A 23,961-nucleotide genomic window follows, 5' to 3' on the forward strand; every position below is an offset into this window, starting at 1 on the left:
TTTAACATGGAGAAACTAGAATCAGGGAGAATAGTTTTGAAAGCTATTGCAAAAATGAAATTCTGACATGTTGAGATCCCAGAGTATTAAGGGGTCATAGGCACACTCTCAAAAATTCAGTTAATACAAAGGATATGTATTTTAACCACTTTAACCACTACATCTGGAAAGGAGAGTCATCAAACTTGAACTTTTCCTTCTTCCTCAGCAACACGTTTTAACCTTGAAACTGAATGGAAGAATAACTATCCTCGCCTGCGGGAACTTGACCGGGTAATATTTGGATACTCATGTATTTTGTATATATCTTAATTTAATGTTGTGTGCTAACTAAATTTATGTTGAGAGAAACATCTGATAAGCTAAATTACTTTGGTTTTGACTGTAACTACTAATTTGTAAGAATACATCTCTAGGAGCAGTTATCTCTTACAATAATTTAAATTATTTATTATATAAGATTAAAAATGGATTATAAGATGTCAGAACAAGTGTTGAAAGTGTTTTCTGAGAAGGTAATGAATATGCTTTAAAGGTTTTGTAGAATTCGTGTATTCATGTAATTTAGTGGGAATTAAACATTGTTTTTCCTTGATTTTAAAATCCCCATTAGTTAATAAAACACACCATTAATATACAGTTACTGATGTACTAAATTAATACGTATTGATGCTTTCACGTAACGTGAACAAGTGTTATGTGAAAAACTGCATTCAAAATTGAGAAGGTAGATATTAATGTCAGTTTCTTTGTCCTTATCTGGATAATGGCATTCCTAAAAAAAAACACTGGAAGTGCATTTTTGCTAGTCATGTATATTTAAACCCAAATTCAGCCTAGTAGCCTGTCAAAAACCTCCCTTTGGTTATCTCTGAAAATCATGATGGGGTAAATTTACTGTCTTACGGAAATCTTACTTACTTGTATTTATATTGCCTAGAATGAACTATTTGAAAAAGCTAAAAATGAAATCCTTGATGAAGTTATCAGTCTGAGCCAGGTTACACCAAAACATTGGTAAGTATTTGATATTAGTCTCTTTTCTGAAAGACTTTACTATACAGGTTATAATGAAATGCTAAAACTTAGATTGATAAAGCAGTGATTTATTGTTGCCTTGGCTCATAGGCAAAAACGTAATAGTGTATTTTTTTGGCAATATCTAACTACTTTTGTAGTCTAACCAGTTGAATTTCTGGAAGATGACTTTCTTCATAATCTTTTTAAATCTTGATTTTCTTTGCCTTTTCTTTATCTATACTTAATAAATACATAATCATGATTTCTGTAAAATCATTTGGGCAAAAGTTTCGTCAAATTGTACTTTAGGTAAATATCAACCTGTCAAAATTGGTTTGTAAAGGGAGGTTAGTATATATGTTCAGGTTCTCCATTCTCAGTAAGAACAGTTAGTGCTTTCTGTAACATGTGGTTGATATGTTGTAACCAAATCACATTTTGAACTTAATGCTATTAATACTTGAAATTTTTAAAAATAGCAAGTAAATGCACCTTTTTGAAAAATTTTTATGTTAATCTTTTCTAAGGCAAACTATTACCTTCAGTTTATATTTTATGTAAGTTTGGCCATTCCTAAATTCAGTGGAATGAGACACAGTAAAACAAGCTATGTATAAATAGCCTTGACATTTTTGTAGTCACATGTTAATTAAAAAATTCCTCATGCAGAAATTATCTTTCTAATGAAGACTGTGGTATTTTTAAGAATTTATTTTTAGAGCAGAACTATCCTCACTGCCTTTCATTGTAAATATTTTCTGTACCTAGTCTATTCACTCAGTTAAAGGTTATCAAAAGTGAGCATAGATAGTAGTATCTGGTCTGTACATTTGAATTCAACATCACTAGTTTCCTCATTTCCGTCGTTTCTTCCTCAGTGGTGAAACCTCTTCTGTCTTCAAGTAGTCCGCATTTGCCTGTTTTTAATCTCCATTCCTTATCCAAAAAAAGAGATCTAATTTTATCTATTCTTGTTGATTAATCAAACATTGTTATGACACAACTTATGTTTGTTTATTTTTATCTTAGCCCAGTTCCATGGCTTTGTGTCAGTCAGCTTTGAAGTTTACAAAGAGATATATAGGTTTACAGATTGAATATAATACGAGTTGCCTTGCTAGGTTGTATGAGGGCATTTAATGTATATAAAAGTGATATGTAAACTGTAACAACTAATAATGCTGTTTATGGGGAGAAAATGTGGTCCTTCTATAAATTAATTTTTGGTATCATCAAATGGAAAGGTTAGTTTTGTTTGGACAGAGCAACCCTGAAATCAAAGTATTTCTTCACTAAAGTGAGCCTTGAAGATAAATGTAATTTATTTAATACAAAGGTAACTGAAGAGAATTGTGAAGGGACAGTGAACGCATACCACCAGATTGCCCATTGAAAAGGCAAGGGTCAGAACTAGGACATCTGGCTGCTAGAGATTGATTTGTGTAAACTGCTGGATCATATATGATTCTCTGTTTTTTTCAGACTGTAGAGGCTGAAAAAATGTTATGTTAACACAAATATAAATCAGAACAGCAGGTCCAAGCCTTAGCTGTTCATACCATATTGAATTCAAGTGCGTTACACCCCAAATATTTTCCAAATATTTTATTATTGTGACATGGTTGATGTTCTCTTGAAGTTTTTATTGGTATCTTTTTGCTGAATAATCCTATGTGATATTTTAGGACAGTGCCTAAAATGTTTACATTTATTTAAGTCATAAGACTGTTTGATCTATATTTGGTTATCTGGAAAGTGTTAAAAGCATTTTATGTCATAACATGACAGTTTGTTATTTACTTGTAGACATTCCACTGTCCTTCAGTTAAGTTTTAGGAAGGTTGTTAGGGGTATAGATTTGACATATAATACATTATAGTAGGAAATAGGCTCTCAGCATTTTTACTCTGTGCCTGGTTTTCAAGAAGGAATCACTGACATTCAGAAGGAGATATCTAGATATCATTAACATCATGTGACCATCAATGTAGACATATCTTTTCTCGAAGGATAGCTGGCTAGCTTCACAGAAATACATTTTTTCTGAAAATGTTACTATGGTACATTTTTAGAAATTCTCGGACTTCAGAAATCAAAGATTTGCAATATCATAATTTGAAATTTAAAACATGAATAAGTGTTAAGGCAGAGGCAGGAATATGGTAAGAGCCAGGAGATGAGAACAAGAAAGGCGACACAGGTAGCTGTGTCCTGTGGCTTTAACATAAATGGGGGCAAGAGGCAGGAGATAAAACAGTAGATGTAAGCAAAATATTGGGTTTATTAGCCATATTCAGAAGCTTAGCATGTATTCCATAAGCAGTGGGGGGAGGGTGGTCACTGAAGAGGATTAGGTCGGGTTTGCATTTTAGAAAGGTCTTTGTAGTAGGCAAAATGGAATACGGGCAGAGAAAACTGTAAGCAAGGAGGCAGTTGGCTGTTGCAATAATTTAGGCAAGATGTGATTGTGGCTTAAACTTGGGTAGTGAGTGGTAATACAGGTAGAGAAGAGACACTTGTGAGATACTTGAGAGGTTACCTAAAAGATAGAATTGACAGTATTTAGTGATGGTTTGTGTAGATAATGAAGAGTCTATTAAATAACGAGTATGTTTATGTTCAGTAATTACATTGCTAGGAATATATGCAAATTATGATATATTTGACAAAGATGAACACATAAGACCTTTCACCTTGGCTTTTTAAATAAATGTGAAGAAATGGAAAGCAATTTATGTTTCCCATTTGGGATTATGTAGTATTTGGTTTATATAGAGCAGATTACTGCTCTATGGATAGAAGTGGCCTTTGAAAAGTATAGGATGTTGACATGGAAAACTACAATATACTTTTAGATTTAAAAAAAGGATTTATAAAACAGTATGTATAATTATGAACCACTTGTGTAAATGCACCCACACAAATAGTTAACGCAGATATAATTTTTTAAATAATAAAGCCATAAATAGTGGTTATCTCATAAAAGAGGAACTATGGGGTACTTCTTACATTTTCTGTGTTGGTTGAAATTATTATATGGAGTATAATAGTCCTCTACTTTAAAATTAAAAAAAGATCCATTTTAAAAAGTATTTCATTAATTAAAGTGGAATGTAGGTAAAGTGTAGATAAAGAAGGCAATAAAACTATTACCTTTATTATATTTTGTTAATTATATTTTGTGTATTAGTAGAAGTTATCCCTGGTTGATGGCAAAACCTGGAATAGAGAAGTCACCTATAATAACACAGAATATAGTCCAGCCACGGTGGCTCATGCCTGTAATCCCAGCACTTTGGGAGGCCCCCATGGGGGGATCACTTGAGCTGAGGAGTCAAGACCAACCTGGGCAACGTGCTGAAAACCCTGTCTCTAATAAAAATACAAAAATTAGCCAGGCATGGTGGTGCACACTTGTAATCCTATCCACTTGGGTGGCTGAAGCAGGAGAATGGCTTGAACCCAGTAAGTGGAGGTTGCAGTGAGCCGAGATTGCGCCACTGCACGGCAGCCTGGGTGACAGAGTAAGATCCTGTCTGAAAACAAACAAACGAAAACATAGAATGTAGGCTGGGAAAATTGTTAGATGATAGCAGCAAGCATAACTGGAGGGAGTGGCTTCACAGTATAAGGGTTTTTATATGAACATTGAGAACTGATGGTTCAGAAGACAGACTGGGGTGAGGAGGACTTGGCTTCTACTTTCTAACTCTGAAGGCCATTCAACTACTGAATAGCTTCCTCTCAGCAGAATTTGAGAACAGAGGACAATCACTTTCCTTAAGGAAAGGTTTGGAGATAAAAAGAATAGGAAAAGAGAATGAGAGTGTAAAATGATTTGTCATTATAGGTTATTATAGGAGCACAACAGAAATTGTTGCGATGGAGGGGAGCAGTGGGAGTCTGGGACGGAGGACAGCAGCTTGACGATGAAAGGCAGGAGAGGCTGGGCAAGGAGAAGTGGTAACAGCTGCCTCCGTGGATGTCAAAGCAGCAACCTCCGTTGAGAAAGTTGCCTTTAGCTTCTCGGGATTTGGTAATCAGGAGTTTAAAAAGGGTGTCAGGGATATGGGTTCCTGGCCCACAGACTCCAGGGAAAAATAACAGACTATGTGTCTTCTGAAGCAGGACGAGAAAAAAGCCCTGGAGGTCAGAGGCTGGATCCTGGTCTTCAGTTCAACTTTCAGTAGTCTTGAGATTGTGTTTAAAGTGGTATCTGAAGAGGAGGCCCTGACAGGCTGCTTTTCTTCATCTCGCTCCTTAAATTCTCCCACTCTCTGTCATTCACTCAGTGACTAAATTGTCTTTGTCCTTTTGGGCCCCAGTCGTATATCCTCCTCAGACTCTGTTTTCTTTACTGGTTGTACCTGGAAAGTGACCTGAAAGTTAGCAGTGGGAAACCAGGATCTGTGTTGATGGATTCAGTAGACTTCATTTTACACCAAATGTTTAGTCAATAGTCTTGGAGGGTAGGAGATGTTGACTCTCCTCACCAGAGAAGTTCAGCTGGGCTGTTGGACAGCAGGATGTTTCTGCTACCCTGAGATTTGTGATTATATCCTAAAGGGTTGAGGTTACTCTTAAGAAGGATCCCCTGATAAGCAGAGTTTTTTTTTGTATTGTATTCCATTATGATATAAGTTTATTACCCAAAGAAATATTTTCTTGAGATTTCAAATTAAAATAGTTATATTTTTTTATTAGTGACCCATGTTCTTTTAAGATGTCTTTCAAGGCAGAATTTTCAGCATGATTATGCATCTTTTACATTGTTACCTTAATCATGAATTACTGAAAAATTTTATCTAACAGCATTCTATAACATCTCTATGCTGTGATCTGATAAGTTGTCATATTTATACCAAGAAGTTTTCAGTCTCGGACTTTCCCATAAACACATGAAGTATGTGTTAATACTAGGCAGATAAGTGTGCGTGAAAAGATGCTCGAAATTATCAGTCATTAAGAAATACAACGTAAAACCACAGTGACCACTATAAACTTACTAAAATGGCTAAAATTTTAAATGACAGACTATACCAAGTGTTGACAAGCATGTAGAGGATCTAGAACTCTCATTCTCTGCTAGTGGAAATGTAAAATGAGGCAAATATTTTGGGGAAAAAAAAACATTAAACATGTAATTACCATATGATCCAAACATTCCACTCTTAGGTATTTACCTAAGAGGAATGAAAGCGTGTGTCCATAAGAAAGACTTATACGTGAATTCTCACAGCAGCTTTATTTGTAATAGCCAAAAGCTGGAAACAGCCTAAGTGTCTATCAACACATGAATGGATAAACACATTCATGCAACAGAATACTACACAGAAATAAAACGAAGTGAAATATTGCTAGATGCGGTGGCTCACACTTGTAATCCCAACACTTTGGGAGGCCAAGGCAAGAGGATTGCTTGAGCCCAGGAGTTCAAGACCAGCCTCAGCAACATGGTGAGACCCCCATCTCTACAAAATTTTAAAAAGTTAGCCAGGCATAATGGTGTCCACCTGTAGTCCCAGCTACTCGGGAGGATAAGATGGGAGGATGGCTTGAGCCCAGGAGGTTGAGGCTGCAGTGAGCCATGAATGTGCCATTGTACTCCATCCAGCCTGGGCAACTAAGCAAGACCCTGTCTCAAAAAAAAAAAAAAGTGAAATATTAATACATACAACAGCATGATGAACCTCAGAACAATTATGCTGAGTGGAAGAAGAAAGAAAAAGAGTATATGCCACATGATTGCATTTATATAAATTTCTAGAAAATACAAACTAATCACAGTGACAGAAAGCAGTTCCAGTGGTTACAACTTTTGAGGATAATGGATGCGTTCATTATCTTGACTGCTGTGATTTACAGGTATATACACATGTGAAAACTTATCAAAACTTTAAATATGTACAGTTTATTATAAGTTAATGATACTTCAGTCAAGCTGTTTTTAAAAACAATATTATATTTAGATTTGGTGCTTTTGATACTTTTTTATTTCAGGGAGGAAATCCTTCAACAATCTCTGTGGGAGAGAGTATCAACTCATGTGATTGAAAACATCTACCTTCCAGCTGCACAGACCATGAATTCAGGAATTTTTAATACCACAGTGGATATCAAGCTTAAACAGTGGACTGATAAACAGCTTCCTAATAAAGCAGTAGAGGTTAGGATATAATTTAATTAAACGGGTAAGAAGCATTATCTGAAGGGAGCAGGAGCTGTGAATTTTAGATTTTATTCCCATCACAGCCTCTATCTTTCTTTTGGGTCTTTGTATCTCATTTATTCTTTATTCCTCATCTCTGTTTTGGGACTAACCTTAATGTTGCTACCAGTTACTAAAGTTATAAAAATTTACTAATTAATTGGTATGGTGTTGGCCTGAGGGTATTCGTACTTCTTCCAAAGACAATATTTAACAAGCAAATTTTGCTTGAATGTGAAATATTTTGAACATTTTCTGTGGATTCTGTGGATTATAGAGATTCCATAAAGAAAATACTTAATCAAGCATTTCATCTGAGCTCAGTTATACTTAAATTATCATTTTCTTAGGATCCTGACAGAAGATTAAACTAGGAATTATTTAAAAAAAAAAAAAAAAAAACTACCTTAAAGAATCTATTTCTGCTGCCATGTATCTTGGCTTTATCACTTAATAGCTGTATGATCCTTTACCTAGTTGCTTAACTTCCCTTTGTGTTTTTTCATCTATAAAATGGTGACAATAATGTTGCTTACCTCACAGGGTTGTTGTAAGGATTAAATAAGTAATTATATGTAAAATACTTAGACAATGCCCAGCCCATGGTAACTGCTCAGGAAATGGACCTGCTGTTACCATGGTCATCATCATCTGAATTGATCCATCATGTACATCACCCGGTAAACAGTGATTGTCCAAGCTAAGAGTCAGTGTGTCCTGTGCTTCTGTGTGAGGCTGCTCACAAAATTGAAGTCAATGTTAACAGTAATTTCGTGTTTCACACCTATCTTAAAGGCAGTGTCAGTTTCTAATTATTCAGATGTGATTTCACCCCTTTCCTATCTTGCTCCAGTCTTGACTTCCTTACCTCTGTTCTCAATTTCTTCAAGCCCCTTCTAAGAACTCAAGCAGCCTCCCTGCCTAAGTTGCACATTGCTGAGCCCTGGCAGTTCTTGACACATTTACCCGTGAAGAAATTAGAGAGCTGCTGCTACCCCTTCAGTAGCTCTCATTGCTGGCACTAACATTTTTTCTGCACCCTGTCCCATGATAGGATATTTTCACATCCTAAGGTTCAAGCAGTGGAAGTGGTTATGAAAGCATCAATTTTTCTTTCCACTGCTGCTTTCTGTCCCTCAGCACTAGGTGTCATGGAAAGAATGTAGATCTGGTGAGAAGGTCAGGAAACATGGATCTTAATACTCGCCCCACCACTCACTCCATATTTTTGGACAGTCACTTTCTTTTTTAAAATGAGAGAGAGCTAAAATCCAGCATGAAAAAGCCCACTTAGTTATAAGCAGATTTTGTTCTTCATTATTTTTGACACTGTGCTCTTCCTTTCGCCGTTCAGATCATTAGGAGTTAGCTATAATACAAAGCTGAATACTCTTCAGCTGTGTTTGAAAGTGTTGGTGCATTGCTTCATATCTTTGCTTAAAGACAAAGCTGTGAAGATGACTGAATCATTAAGACATTTAAAACTTTTTGCAGTGTGAAAGAAGCAGGCAAACTCATGTCTTAGAGGTTGAAATAAATAAATGAACTAACCTGGGTGGCAGGCTTAGAATACATACCTTATCTTGAAGAGACAGCCCTGTTCAGCTACTGTAGGTGGTGTCATGTAGGAATATGGCTATACCCTTCTCAGTTAGTTCAAGAGAAGCTGTAAATGCAGACTTTTATATGAAATCTCTCAATTTTTAAATATTGGCAAGCAATTTTAAAAATGAAAACCACTATACATGTCTAGGAAAACATATCAGGAAGCCATATCTGTCCCCAGCAACCCGTGTGAGACCTCTACCTCATAGTTTATATTTGCCTTTTTGTTAATGTAGTTTTCATGTATATTTTCTGAAAAGCTGCTCACATCTGTTTGGCTTGAGCTTATGTGTTATTTTTCATGTTAACCATTAAAGTATATAGTAACAATACAGCTTTTTTTCTTTCAAATAATTCTAGGTTGCTTGGGAGACCCTACAAGAAGAATTTTCCCGCTTCATGACAGAACCCAAAGGGAAAGAGCATGATGACATATTTGATAAACTTAAAGAGGGCGTTAAGGAAGAAAGTATTAAATGACACAAGTGGAATGACTTTGCGGAGGACAGCTTGGTATGTTGTTTGTATACTGGGGTATCAGCCTCATATTTTTATATAACTTCTCAAATTGATACTTTTTCATAGGAGACTTTTTATATGACTAAATTACATTCTGAATTAAAAATAATGAAGAAACAGATTTGTGATCTGTAATCTGCCCTTTAATATTTCCCTGCCCTTCTAAAATCACCTGTTGCTGCTTCTTTCATGGCTATCATTTCAGAAAAAAGTAAAACTTTGCAGTAAACAGACTCCGATAAACTTCTACAGATTGTCATCTATTAGCCATTTTATGGGCCTGTCTGTAGATAGGTGCTTCTAATTTCACCCTCTGTGATAATAAAAGGAACTAAATGCATTGGTTTTCAGTGGATTATAAAATGTTAGATGCCTAAAATCATAACACCAGCTACCATGTATTGAATGCTTACTATGTGCCAGGAACTCTGCTAGGTATTTTGCAAGCATTATTTGATTTAATTCTTAACCACTCCTATTATTGTCATTGACAGAGCTGGGATTCAGGCCCCTCTCTAATGGCAAAGCCTGGTTCCTGACACCACCTGAAAAATCTTTTATGTAGAATGCTCTCACTACCAAAATCAAATCTGTTAAGTGCCTGCTGTGCTCAGAGAGTTGCTAGAGGTGTTGTTGAATTACAGGATTGAGCGATTTTCTGGGAAAATGCAGAGCTGGTTGTAATTATAATTTTTATTTTAAAGAAGTGTTTGTCTTTATGGCCGGGCGTGGTGGCTCACACCTGGAATCCCAGCACTTTGGGAGGCCGAGGTGGGTGGATCACCTGAGGTCGGGAGTTCGAGACCAGCCTGACCAACATGGAGAAACCCCGTCTCTATTGAAAATACAAAATCAACCGGGCGTGGTGGTGCATGCCTGTAATCCCAGCTACTCAGGAGGCTGAGGCAGGAGAATTGCTTGAACCTGGGAAGGGGAGGTTGCGGTGAGCCGAGATCGTGCCATTGCACTCCAGCCTAGGCAACAAGAGCAAAACTCCGTTTCGAGAAAAAAAAAAAAAAAAAAAAAAAAAAAAAAAAAAAAAAAAAACAGAAGAAAAAAAAAACTGTATTTATGCTTGTTAAATGCCTTATTAAGACTGGCTTACTGAGAAAATAGCTTCATTTTTATTCATCCAAAAATTATAAAATTTGGAAGCCAATTTTCAACTGTAATAACTTTTATGATGGTATAGACCTTTTAAATGTCTACCTTATTACTTTTTTCATTGCTGTTAACACTGGGAATAATGGTTATTAATTTTTTTCTCCTCATTTTTGAAAAGGCTAACATATAGGTTATATGGCAAAAAGGAGCGATGAACATGATCTGAATTATTAAGCCCTGAATTTTAGGTTTCTAGATGTTGCATTTCATGTAGTTAAATTTGTAATATTTTGTATAATGTAAATGTGTAATATTACCCACGCACCCCATATGGTTAGCTTGTTTAATTTGGGCCAGGAGAGAATCTCCACTCTTTATTTTTTAGATAGCAAGCTGACAAATAAGCAGGCAAGTAAAAGGAGCTTATGCATTTTTATAGGAAGGATATATTTTTATGTTGGTTTATATACATGGTTATTTTTCCATATTTACTAAGCTGTCAATTTGAATAAAACTACTAAAATGATGAGATGTAAAACAAGTTGGCTTTTTCTCTTCTTGTTATTTTTAGAGGTTATTCAACACAATGCTTTGGAAGAACGATCCATATCTGATAAACAGCAGTGGGATGCAGCTATTTATTTTATGGAAGAGGCTCTGCAGGCTCGTCTCAAAGATAGTAAGTAGAGACACGGCTTATTGAGTTCTGAGTTCACAGTGGTGAAGGAGTCATCCAACCTTAGTGAACATTTGTAGAAATATATTGAACATTTCAAAGTCTTTGTCATTAATACTATAGTCGAATATTATTTGTGGAATTTTTTTAGTCAACTGCTTTGTAGCTACTAAAACCAGTGAATAAAATGGACACATGATGCTTATATGCACTTATATTCTATAAAGCTATAATGCAGAATATTTTAGTGTGTTTGCTACTGTACTTACAGGAATTTTATAAGCAATTACACTTTTAGGTATCATAAACACATATATAATTAAACTCTTACACATGTGCCATATCAGTCATGTGGGTTTTTTCCTGTATTTCAACTGCCTTCATATTGATATAGCACTTTGAAATAGTTAAGAAAGCAAGACCATTATTAGTTATAATTTGTGTATGTGTAAGTGATAAAATTCTTGATAAATTAATTTTTTTTTTCTAGCTGAAAATGCAATTGAAAACATGGTGGGTCCAGACTGGAAAAAGAGGTGGTTATACTGGAAGAATCGGACCCAAGAACAGGTAAAAATAAACAAGTCTCTAGTCTTAATGATGATATAATTTTGTTCATTTTAATTCAGGCTTTAAAATATAACCTTTTTGTGGCTCTAGACCAGTCTCAGGAATTTTAAATGTTTTATATCATACTTTCTAAAATATAATGAATCTTTAGAATAAAGAATAAACTACATAAGAAAGTTTTTTTTAAGTGAAATAGCCATGTTGTTAAAAGAGAAGAGATGAAACATGCCCCTTTTGTGGTTGATTACTTTGTTCATTTCAATTCCCTGTTTGAGGTAAAAAGGAAGATTAAAGTTATGAACAGGCCAGGCACGGTGGCTCATTCCTGTAATCACAACCCTTTGGGAGGCCAAGTCAGAGGAATCGCTTGAGTTCAGGAGTTCGAGACCAGCCTGGCAACATAGCAAGACCTCCTCTTTACTAAAAGTCAAAAAAAATTAGCCAGGTGTGGTGGCACATACCTGTTATCCCAGCTACTAGTGAAGCTGAGGTGGGAAGGATTGCTTGAGCCTGGGAGATCGAAGCTGCAGGGAAAAAAACTTGTGAATAGAAAAAAATGGTAAGGTTTTCAGAGGATGTACAATGAATATGACTGGCGGGAAAAGATAACAATTTTTCTTGCCTTATTTTATTATCTGTATCTACCATTAAAGTCCCTACCCCTCACCTCCACCCCTGTTCCTTTCTGATTTTTATAGCTTCTTTTCCTATCTAGCATTCAGTCTTATACCACTGTCTTGTTCCTTGTTCATTCCTTAAATGAAAGAATCTAAATAGAATATAGAATCTAACTACATAAATTAATGAAATAATGAAGATGAAAAAGATTTAGCATCCAATCCATTTTCTTTTCTTGTTTGTTCCTTGAATTCATTTAGAGAAAGGAGATCAAGTAATGGAAAAATAGAGGAGACAAAAAGAGAATAAAAATTGACCAAATGAGATGTCCCTATTTATTTTATATTTTCATTTTCATTTTAAATACTGTTAATTGTATAATCTATATCCTATTTTTTTCCTAGTTTCCAACATTTCTTGTTTCATAAGTTCTCTATCAGATGTGAGTCTCAACTTTCCTCGAAATAATGAAGAGACAGTCTTCTCTTTCTCTGTGTTTTTTTACTATTTTTTTGGTAATGACTTTTGTGAAAAATGAGCCATGAAGAGACTGAAGAGAAGCTGAGGAAGCAGTTAGTGACTGGGTCGTGTGTGTGTTCAGGGTGCATTGGTTATCTCTGCTCTACAGATGGGCTGAGAGGAGGAGGTCTGTCAGAAGAGAATTTCTAGAGATCCATCCAAGGTTTCTGACTTTGATAGAGGAAGATGCATTGATTAGAAAGAGCTGCTGTAAGGGAGATAAACTGCAAAAGAAAAATGGTATCTGGCCTTCAAGACTTAGTGATATTAGGCCTAAAGTCTCTAGAACAATCGGTGGCAGAACTTGCCTCAGCAACTGACTGGTGGTAAATGTGCTTTGGCCAAACACTCTGAAAGAAATGATTCCTGCTCGTAAGTTATTTTTGTCAGGAACTTAAACCCATAGGGGAATCCCTTCAAGAGAAGTAAAGGAATTCGCTTTAAAGTCAGTGCAAAGGGTCTGTAAGCCTAGAAGAGGAATCTGGAAACCCTTTAGAGAAGAGCCTTCTCCCCGCAGGATTTCAGGGCAGCATGTGTGAGACCCAGGCTGACTGTAGAACAGAGGCCATAATTTGGAATATAGAAGGGAGGGGCATGTGAATCACCCGGGGAGGTGTTTATGTATATTGTTTTGTTTTTTCCTTCAAAAGCTAGCCTCATGTCAGACTACTGAGTCAAGCTCTCCTTCTCTGTCCTTTCTATCCCTCCCACTCCCAGTTGAAAACAAGTGTTTTCAACCTCATACCTGGAGGTTACAGTGAGACATAGATTCTAGAAGAGCTGGAGAATATCCCTAGGTCTCACATTGTAAGTTTACTTAGCTGAATGACAGGATTTGGCAGGAAAAGAAACTTAAAGATGAGAAATCCATTCTCTGAAAAGTATTTTGTGCTTTTGTGTTTCTTTTGTTTGTTTTCTAGGAAAATTCATCTCTTTGAAACATTCTCGCCTTGTTTAAGCCAAACTAATGGAAATTTTGGTCAGGATAGATCCAAGAGCAGTTTTCTCTTCTAATGGCCAAGTGTGGTGACAGTCAAATGACGGGTAGAAACGGGGAAGTAAAACACGAGGCAGGATGAGCTTGGGAACACCATCACCAGCGATTTCCTTTCCATCTCAGACTGAATAGTACATGCTTAAGCAAACAGTGAACTTCCTCTTTATCAAATGCTCTTTTTTCTAAAGTGTTAGTTTTCAGAGAGTATTAATTAGTAGTTCCATTTACAAGTTAATTGCATTTATGTGTTAATCTTGTCTACCCAGATTTCATAGCTGTGATAGAGTTTAGGGCAAAAAAAAAACCCACTCAGTTTCATAGCTGTGGTAGATTTTCTATTCTAGTAATTTATTTAGGGTAATGATTGAATTTAAAGCTAGTTTCTTCTATCGTACAATTTTGAGTGGAGGTTTGAAAAATGACAAGATTAACACAGTATAAGAATCTTGTTATCAAACATAACTAGTGTATGTACGTTTTCTTCCTTTGGTAAAGAGATTATGAATAATTACAGAGACGAGACTGGAAGTGAATTTAAGAAGGATAGATACCTCACAGGAGCAGTCTGAAGTACCATTTTTTATGAAAAAGCTTTTTAAAACTCAAACTATGCATTTTATATTTATTGGAAAAGAAACATGTCAACAGGTTTAAGTTCTTACAGTAATCTCGTTCTTAAGTATAGTTCTTAGATATGAAGCATTTTAGAACATCAGTTCTTCCCATGCATTCAGGGTGCTTTTTCCTAGATTCAAATTATACCCTACGGTCAAGAAAGAAAGAAAATACATGGTAAGATTCCTGGTGCTGTAACTTCCACAGGAAAAACATTTCAGCAAAAGTAAATACATAACAAGAAGAGCTAATCCCTGCGTTTTCTCCCCTCTCATAAGGCAAATTCTTCTGTGTTCATAGGCCATTTACCATATTCATAAGCCAGGGTGCTGTGTTCTTTCTTGTGTTTCTTTCTTGTTTGTTGCGATTAAGCTTGTGTTATCTTTTATGCAATAGTAATATATTTATTAAAATTGAGACTGTTTTTCAAGCGCCAGATTATGAACCATCTAAACACAGTCCTTTTTAAAACATTTTAAAGTGTGTTCACAACGAAACCAATAATGAATTGGAGAAGATGTTGAAATGTAATGAGGAGCACCCAGCTTATCTTGCAAGTGATGAAATAACCACAGTTCGGAAGAACGTTGAATCCCGAGGAGTAGAAGTAGATCCAAACATGGTAATAAATACTGCTGAGAAGCAGGAATCTGCTTCCTTAATATTTGTTTCTTGCAGTAAATGTTACTACGTGTTAGTTAGATATTTAAGTGCTTAGTTTGAGTTCTGTCATGTGTACATTTGCTGACAGTAAAAGCTTAGTCATTTTGATTGCGTGAAGAGAAGGAATTTTATTCTCAGTATTGCTTTTTTAAGGGTAATGCTTTAATTTGTAAATGGAGAAATTTACTTTGGTAAGTTCAGTGGTCAAGTCAGTTCATGCAAAATGGGATGAAACCAACCTAGACCTTTGGCCCACGTCACACTGTTTCAGATTGCAAAATAGAATTTCTGTTTAAAAATGGCACATATATGTGTTTTTGTGTGTGGTTTACAGTCAAATGTAACTCAGTTAGATGTGAGTGGATTCAGAAAAAATAAAAATGTTGTTTTTATTAAATTGGATACGACCATTGAGTTCTTTCTCCATTTTCCTCTTTTGTTAGTGTGAGAATAAAAATAGTCTACACTTGAGGCTACTTTTTGCTTACCTTCATGATGCTAAGTCTAGTGGGGAAAGCAATCACTCATTAACAAATTTCAAAGCCACACAAACTCTTTTAAAGATTATGTGCTATTTATGTTTCTGTACTTGAGGGATGAGTATACTTACTTTAAATTCCACCAGAGGTCAGAACAAGTAAAAACATAGAAATAAAATTGGTAAAACTCAAAGCAGTTATGTACATCTAGCATTATTTATAAATTGGAATGAGATGAAAGCTAATGATTACATGAGCTGTTTGAGTTGAATGTGGATTTAGGTTTTATTCTTGTTGGTCCCAGCTCTCATTAACAATAAGTTATGTTCAGTTTGACACTTTTCAACGTTATGTGGCACGTTGGTGAGTACAGTAGGGATTTTCTCTTCAGAGTGGGAGAGGAGTTTTTTTTTTTTTAAGTAAGTTTTTGCTCATGTCTTGGGCAATGGATGGACTGTGTGTCTTAATTAGTTTGTAAGACCAAGAAAACCTCAGGTTTTTTAAGTGACAGTTTGTTCAGTGCACTTTGCAAAGCTATAAAATAAGTAGCAAAGTACCACGAGAAGAATATTGCATAGACTAGATGTCAGGACACGTGAATTCTAGTGTTCCATTATATTAGCTAATAATATGTCCTTTAATAATTGATACCACTTTTCTGACCTCACTTTCCTCATCTGTCAAAAGGGGTTGATGTTTGTTCCAGTTAACATTATTGTTGTTTTGCTCAGAAAAGGACAGAGGGTATTAAAGAATATTGGACACTCAGACTATCTAGTAATAAAGTGATAGGGATCATATTGGTATGGTAGCAATAAAATTTTATAAACAGAAAGGAAATGTTGAGTTGATAGACATGATCTGAGACCATCTTCTTAAGTTCTAACTCTGTTTTTAGATAAGGCTTTCAACCTCTTTCTGCATTGGTTTCCTCACCCATAACTAGGGGAAGATAATACCTACCCTGTCTACTCCACAAGATGATTATTTGATTATAATAACAGCATTTGTTTTAAGTCATTGCTAATTTTTAAGTACATAAACTGGTAATGGGTCAGAGTAGTAGTAAATCTAATCTTTGTCTTAAAAAAAGTAAGTGAATAAAAAAATTTGAATAACTGTAAAGAATAACCTTGCTTTTGCTTTTAATTAACTTTTTTGGTAAATAAATTTTTTGTACAACTTCTCAGAGTGTGGTTGATCAACATGAAGGATATACAGTAACTCTGGGCTTTGTTTTCTTTTCTCATTTTAGATCAAGGATACTTGGCATCAAGTTTATAGAAGACATTTTTTAAAAACAGCCCTAAACCATTGTAACCTTTGTCGAAGAGGTTTTTATTACTACCAAAGGCATTTCGTAGATTCTGAGGTAAGGTTTCCAAAAACAAAGAGAAATATTTTTAGGCAACAGTTGTTAAAATATGCTTAAAAGTAAACTTTAGCTTAAGCATTAATTTTAAATCCTTTGATCATCTGGGGAAAAAAAGTGTGTGTAATTTATAAAGAATAATCTAACTAACTCTTATCTTTTCAAAGATACTTGCCACGTTCTTCGTAACTACATCTTACATGCATATTATCCCCAATGCTTATAAGAATATGCGAATATAAATAGTAAAAAAAAAGTGTGAATATAAATAGTAAAAAAAAATAATAAAGTAACAGGAAATAGTCCCGTATTCCCTGACCTATAAGAATTTTAGTTAACATTTTTATGTATTTTCTGTTCAACTTTTTCTGTACACAGGGAGAGAGACAGAGAGGGAAAGAGAAAGTGTGTGTGTATCTGTGTGTATGTAACAACCATCCATTTGCATAATGGAAATAGTACTGCAAAACAATTTTTATCATGCCTTTTTCAGGTGTCATAATTATTTCTTCATATCACTAAATCTTGTTTTAAATAATCATGAAGTTCTTGTATTAAATGATTCATAATTTAAAGTAACCCCTAGGTGGCAGCAGGCTGATATATTTTGAGCACTTTCTTACAAGCAAAAATGCTTTTAAATATCCTTTTGAAAAAGCTCAGTTAATCAACAATCTCATTTAATTGAGACTTCTAACATGCTTTTCTTTTGTTTTCAGTAGATGAAAATAAGTTTGTATTTAAATACACCTAATTAAAAATGGCAACTTTTTTTGCATAATTTTAATTGTGGAGGGAACTTCTTTCTATAGAAACTTCTGTAGAAAGAAGAAACTTCTGTAGAAACTGCCTTCTATAGAACAAGCTTCTTTTTAAATACGTCAATTTATTTTCACACAGTTTAATTTTAAAAATGGCTTGAGTACAGACTCAAAAGAGGTTAACCTAAGGACGTATTTAAGATAAACATGGTTAGCTGAAGCTAAATATAAATGGAGGGTATATGCTATGAATTTCAACTTACATACATGTAATGGAATTTTCTACTACTTAAGCTTATTTGCTTTGTCATTAGAATGGAAACAAAGCTATCTAGGTGTCAGACAGATATAAGCCAAATTATGCAGAATTTCATGGCTCCGTACAGAAAGGATTCCGTAGCTTACATCTACAGTATATGCATTAGGTAAATCTGGGTACTTTTTAAGCTTAGGACATATGTACTGGTTCTAGTAGTTGTATGTGTTTACGATTACAGTTTTCATTTTAACTTTGCATCTGGTAATCTTAGTTACTTAATATTTCCGTTGGAATGCAATGATGTGGTCTTGTTTTGGCGTATACAGCGCATGCTTGCTATCACCGCAAATACTTGAAGGCAACAACTTACAAAAACTGAAGGTAAGCCACGTAGGGACTGCAGTCTTATTTTGACATTACATAATAATAGTGGTAATATCCATATTTAATAGAAGGATGCCAAAATACTTCCCTAAAATAGATTTATTAGAAAAACTGGCCAGGTGTGGTAGCTCATGCCTGTAATCCCAGCATGTTGAGAGGCCGAGGCAGGAGAACCGTTTGAGGGCTGCAGTTTGAGACCAGCCTGTGCAACATTACAAGACTCTTAACTCTACCAAACAATAAAATAAATTAGCCGGTCATGGTGGCACACATCTGTAGTTCTAGCTACTTGGGAGCTGAGGTGGGAAGATCACTTGAGCCCTAGGATTTTGAGGCTACAATGAGCTATGATCATACTACTGCACTCTAGCCTAGGTGACAGAGTAAGACCTTGTCTCTTTAAAAAAAAAGAAAAAGAAATTATTATTTGCTTTTAAAATAATCATAATTGGAAAAGATGGGTGATAAAATATACCAGGAGTTTATTTTCATTGCATGAAACTCTGTTGGGAATGGACTCCTAGGTATCACCTAGTTATTTGGGAAATCTGCGCTTCCATTAAAATCTATAGCTTAAGAATATGACATTCTCTGAGACTACAGAGGTTTCATGCTGATAAAACTACTGTATAACAGAGATTTTCTATGACTATGAAAAGTATTAATTTAGCAATAGTTCTAACGTGATAAAAAATTTACTCTTCATATATATAGGTTAATTTTATCATCTTTATTCGTTTATAAAAATGATGCTCCTCAGGTTTTTAAACTTTCTTTAAACAGTTAGGCGATTAGAGAAAAATGTTAAAGAGGTATTGGAAGATTTTGCTGAAGACAGTGAGAGGAAGATTAAATTGCTTACTTGATAAACGCGTTCAGCTGGCAGAAGACCTCAGTAAGTAGTTCTTCCTGCCGTCTACCTTACTACCTTTCCACCTTTCTCATTTCCATCTGTTTGTTGATCCATTTAATCTCAAACTTACAGAAAAGTTACAAGGGGCTGGGCACGGTGGCTCACGCCTGTAATCCCAGCACTTTGGGAGGCTGAGACGGGCAGAAAACAAGGTCAGGAAATCGAGACCATCCTGGCTAACACGGTGAAACCCCATCTCTACTAAAAATACAAAAAAATTAGCTGGGTGTGGTGGCGGGCACCTGTAGTCCAGCTACTCGGGAGGCTGAGGCAGGAGAATGGCTTGAACCCGGGAGGCAGAGCTTGCAGTGAGCCGAGATTGCGCCACTGCACTCCAGCCTGGGCCACAGAGCGAGACTCTGTCTCAAAAAAAAAAAAAAAAAAAGTTACAAGGAATTTTTTTCTTCTCTGAACTATTTGAGAGTAAGTTGCTGACCTTAAGTCCTATCACTTCCAAGTAGGTTCATGTATAGTTCTTAGAAACAGATTTTCTCATACAAATGCTGATAAATTACAATATCTAATTCTCAGACCCCTTTCAAGTTTCACCCGTTGTCCCAGTGTTATCCCTCCATATAACAAGATGTCCCAGGCTCAATACCTGACCCAGCTTCCTTTTTCTGAAGAACAGTGTTTAGAAATGGAGACCTAGAAATTATATATGCTCACTGTTATTGGAATATCACTGTTGCCTGGTTTCTCAGTGGAAAGAGCTAGGAAGTAAGTGTTGTGTGTGTTTGTGTATGTGCAGGTGAATATGCACACACTGACATCTGTATTCCTAAGTCATGTGTATATTTATATATTAAAAACTGCGAGTTGATGCTGATACTTCCCACTTTAATCCAGCGTTACAGGGTTTGTTCTAGTATTCTCCCTTTCGATATTTGTCACTCCCTTTCCTGATAGAAAAGAGGCTTCTAGTATCCTTAATATATTTTCGTATTTTGGTCAGTCCTCCTATACATAACCAAACTTGAATGAGGACGTGTCCTTTTCCATTGCAGAAATGTTCTTTCTCCCCAGCTTGGACTCGACGCTACATACCAGGCCACCACATGGCGCCGCACCCAGCACTGACACTTCTTTTACCTTGTCTGGGCTCTGACATCCATGCCAGGTTGCTCTTCTTCATGGAGTCCTTTTTACTGAGCTCTGCTCTGACGCTTTGTGCCAGGTGCCTCCCCATCTCCTCCTTCCCACCTGCTAGCCCCTGCCCGACCCCACACAGATTCCCTCCTCACCTGAAGCCAGACCATGCCTTTGTGGAGATACCCTCTTTATCCTGCCTGTGCTTCACCAGCCTGTACCAGGCCGCCCTCCTGCAGAGACATTCTCCTTACTGGACCGGGCTACCAACAGCCCCATGTGAACCCACTGAAACCCAGGTCAGGCATTAACACCTACAGTAGGCTACCATGGCTTCCCCTTCCCACCCTCCTAGCTTGGCCCTACTAATAATCACTTTGTCACTGTTTGGGGGGATATTTGGTTCTTTCTTGTAGGTTCCTAGCTTTAAGATAGGATTGCATACTAAAACTTACTTAGAACTTTGAGAACTCAAGGAAATCAATGAAACATTATTGTTATTAAATAAAAATAAAATACCTGTAGTTGGTACCTCTGTTTGAGCCTGTCTTGTTACAAGTTTCCCTTACTTCAGCTTCGTGTAACAAAGTGTTTTTTCCTTTCAATGTGTACTTAAATTTGCTGTCTTATTAGTTCTCTGATATCTAAAAGAAAAAAAAGCAGATACTATTAATAAATTAGGAAGAAGTTCTGCAAATTTAAAAGCAGTTTCTAAGCTGAATTGTATGATTGCAATACCATCAGTAGGAATATCCTGAAGAAACCAGGCAGGGCTCTTCTATGTTATACCCAGTCCTTGCGCAGCGTGCTCTCCCCTTGTCATCAGCCCTTGTAGTCTCATTCTCTCCCTCTAGTAATAATCTAAGCTCTGCATTGCTTTCTCCTTTCCTTTTCTTTCTTCCTTTAAATATTCTTCTTTTGCAACATATCTCATTTTAACTTTTATTTTCATTTTCTGTCACTGTTGGTTTTTTCACGCCACCTTGGCAATATAGTTGAGTCTGTGCTAACGTAGAAGATGAGTGCTCAAATCTGAACTGCTGTTTCCCACTAGCTGTGTCCTCTTCGGCAGGGGATCTCCCAGAGCCTTAGCTTCTTTATTTGTAAAATGACTATTAGAGTGGTCATTTCTCAGGATTGTTAGAATTACTTCCGCAAACATTTGCAAGTCCCTGGTTCATAATTTCATGCTAAATTAGTACCGTCACAGGAAGAGGTATATCATTGTCACAGTGTATACAAATATATTTCTTTTATATCCCTCGTGATATAATTATCAAGACAGTGAAACAATTCAATGAATTTTACCAGCATAACACATTTTTAAGTGATTGGAAAATCATAAGTATCTTTTCTTATGTTTTTAATAGAGGCTTTGCAACCCCATTACTCTCCACTCCCAATTTGATTATTTAAAGAAAGTGGATTACTAACTCAGATATGTACACTGTCAAGCCAAGTTTTATGTTCTACTGCTGGTTTTCCTGAGAAAGCAGTCATATAACTCCCTTGAAATGATTTACTACTTTTGTACATATAAAATTATGATTGTGTTAATGTACCAAATATGTCCTTGGAAGCAAGGGTTTTGCCAGTGACTCAGCTGCATCAGTCACCCTTAAGGAGATGAGCCATGACTTTTCCATTAGCTGGAAAAGACTCTGGAGAGTGCCTTTTCCTTGCTGTTTATCTTTGGTCTGACACTTCGGAATAGGGTCATGGATACTTCAGCCAGAAAACTTTCAAAATTTAACTTATTAATGTATTATAAGGATCAAAGTTTCTAGTATAGCCTGTTCAATTAGAACATAGTGTGTTGGTTGATTGATTGGATTTGGAGAAAGGGAGGCAATCAAGTTTTTACTACAGTTTCAGCATGTTACAGAATATTGTATACATTGTTAAAATGTTGATGCATTCGTATTTTTTGCCAGTTTTAAGCTTGTACGATTTTAAATCATTTCATTACTTTGGAGACTCCCCCCCACCTTTTTTTTTTTTTTTTTTTTTTGAGACAGAGTCTCCCACTGTCGCCCAGGCTGGAGTGCAGTGGCGCGATCTCGGCTCACTGCAAGGCAGTTCTCCCGCCTCAGCCTCCCGAGTAGCTGGTACTACAGGCACCCGCCACCACGCCTGGCTTATTTTTTATATTTTTAGTAGAGAGGGGGTTTCCCCGTGTTAGCCAGGATGGTCTCGATCTCCTCACCTCGTGATCTGCCCGCCTCGGCCTCCCAAAGTGCTGGGATTACAGGCGTGAGCCACCATGCCCAGCCCTGACTGCCGTTTAAGATGAGTACACAAGTAGTATAATACATTTTTCTTTCACATCCTGGAGAAGATACACCGTGTTCACTATTGAAATGAAACCATAAAGCTAGTTAAGAAAATTGAAGAAATGAAAAAGGAGCTCACATGATTTTGTCTCAGGAGAGGCTCTTCCAGGATTCTTTGGAGATACGGTGGATCCCTATAGCTGGAGGAGGGAAGGGACAGGATGAGCCTGTGGGTGTAGAAAGGAAGGGAGTGCTTGAAAGATGATGAGATGTCAGCAGGTCACACAAACCCTCTGAAGGAGGCTCCAACTGGCCAGGCTGGGGACAATTTGGGCCCCAAAATAATGACAGTAACAAACTGTAACTCATTGAACGAAATAGGAATCCATACATTGGTAATTACATAAATAAGGGAATAAAACCAGTGATGCAAAAAGGGATGTTTATGTCATCACACAAAATATATTCTCAGAAAATATGTACTAATTACAAGAGGGAAAAGAGTAACTTTACAGTGGATGAAGCCTGGCAGGTGGTCAGAGTTAATATTATCAGTAATGGTCAGATCAAAACCATATGCCATCCTCTAAAATGCAAGAAGATTCCTGAAGTAAATATTTATATAGGTTGAACATCCCTAATCCAAACATCTGAAATTCTCCCAAATCTGAAACTTTCTGAGCACCAACATGACATTCAAAAGAAATGTGCTATGGAGTCAGATCTTCCCATTAGGGATGCTCAGACAGTAAGTATAATGCAAATATTCCAAAGTCTGAACAATCCCGAAATCCAAAACACTTCTGGTCCCAAGGATTTCAGAGAAGGAATACCCAAGCCGTGTATTAAATATGCACACACAGGAAAAGGTAGGCACATATACAAAGAAATTTAAACCATAATGGGTCATCTCAAGTTAGTGAGCTCTTATTTCAATCTCTTTGTACTTTCTAAAATGAGTATGTATTTCTTGAAAAATCACTGAAACTGGCTGGGTGTTGTTTCTTCATGCCTGTTGGGGAGGCCAAGACAGGTGGATCACCTGAGCTCAGGAGCTCAAGACTAGCCTGGGCAACGTGGCAAAACCCCGTCTCTACAAAACATACAAAAATTAGCCAGGCATGGTGGCATGTGCCTGGGAGGCTGAGGTGGGAGGATCACCTGAGCCGGCGGGAGGTTGAGGCTGCAGTGAGATGAGATCGAGCCACCACATTTCAGCCTGGGCAACAGAGATGAGACTCTATCTCAGAAAAACAAAAACAAAACAAAAAACCCAAACCTGGAAACATTAAAAATAGACTTGTGCTAAGCGAGTGA

The 23,961-nt window shown here is 36.4% G+C and overlaps 1 protein-coding gene across 1 annotated transcript in view; it reads left to right on the top strand.

The window, feature by feature from the left end:
• Positions 1-17,128, top strand: part of LOC115837297 (dynamin-like 120 kDa protein, mitochondrial) — a 29,770-nt gene extending 12,642 nt beyond the window's left edge. The window contains 9 exon segments of the mRNA XM_030822808.1: positions 209-273; positions 941-1,017; positions 7,021-7,186; positions 9,194-9,346; positions 9,967-9,969; positions 11,030-11,135; positions 11,623-11,702; positions 14,933-15,073; positions 16,849-17,128. Of these exon segments, the coding sequence (XP_030678668.1) occupies positions 209-273; positions 941-1,017; positions 7,021-7,186; positions 9,194-9,346; positions 9,967-9,969; positions 11,030-11,135; positions 11,623-11,702; positions 14,933-15,073; positions 16,849-17,025 (968 nt within the window). The 3' untranslated portion in view covers positions 17,026-17,128.
• Positions 17,129-23,961: the final 6,833 nt, after the last annotated feature.

Source organism: Nomascus leucogenys, chromosome 11, assembly GCF_006542625.1.
Source record: "Nomascus leucogenys isolate Asia chromosome 11, Asia_NLE_v1, whole genome shotgun sequence".
NCBI lineage: Eukaryota > Metazoa > Chordata > Mammalia > Primates > Hylobatidae > Nomascus > Nomascus leucogenys.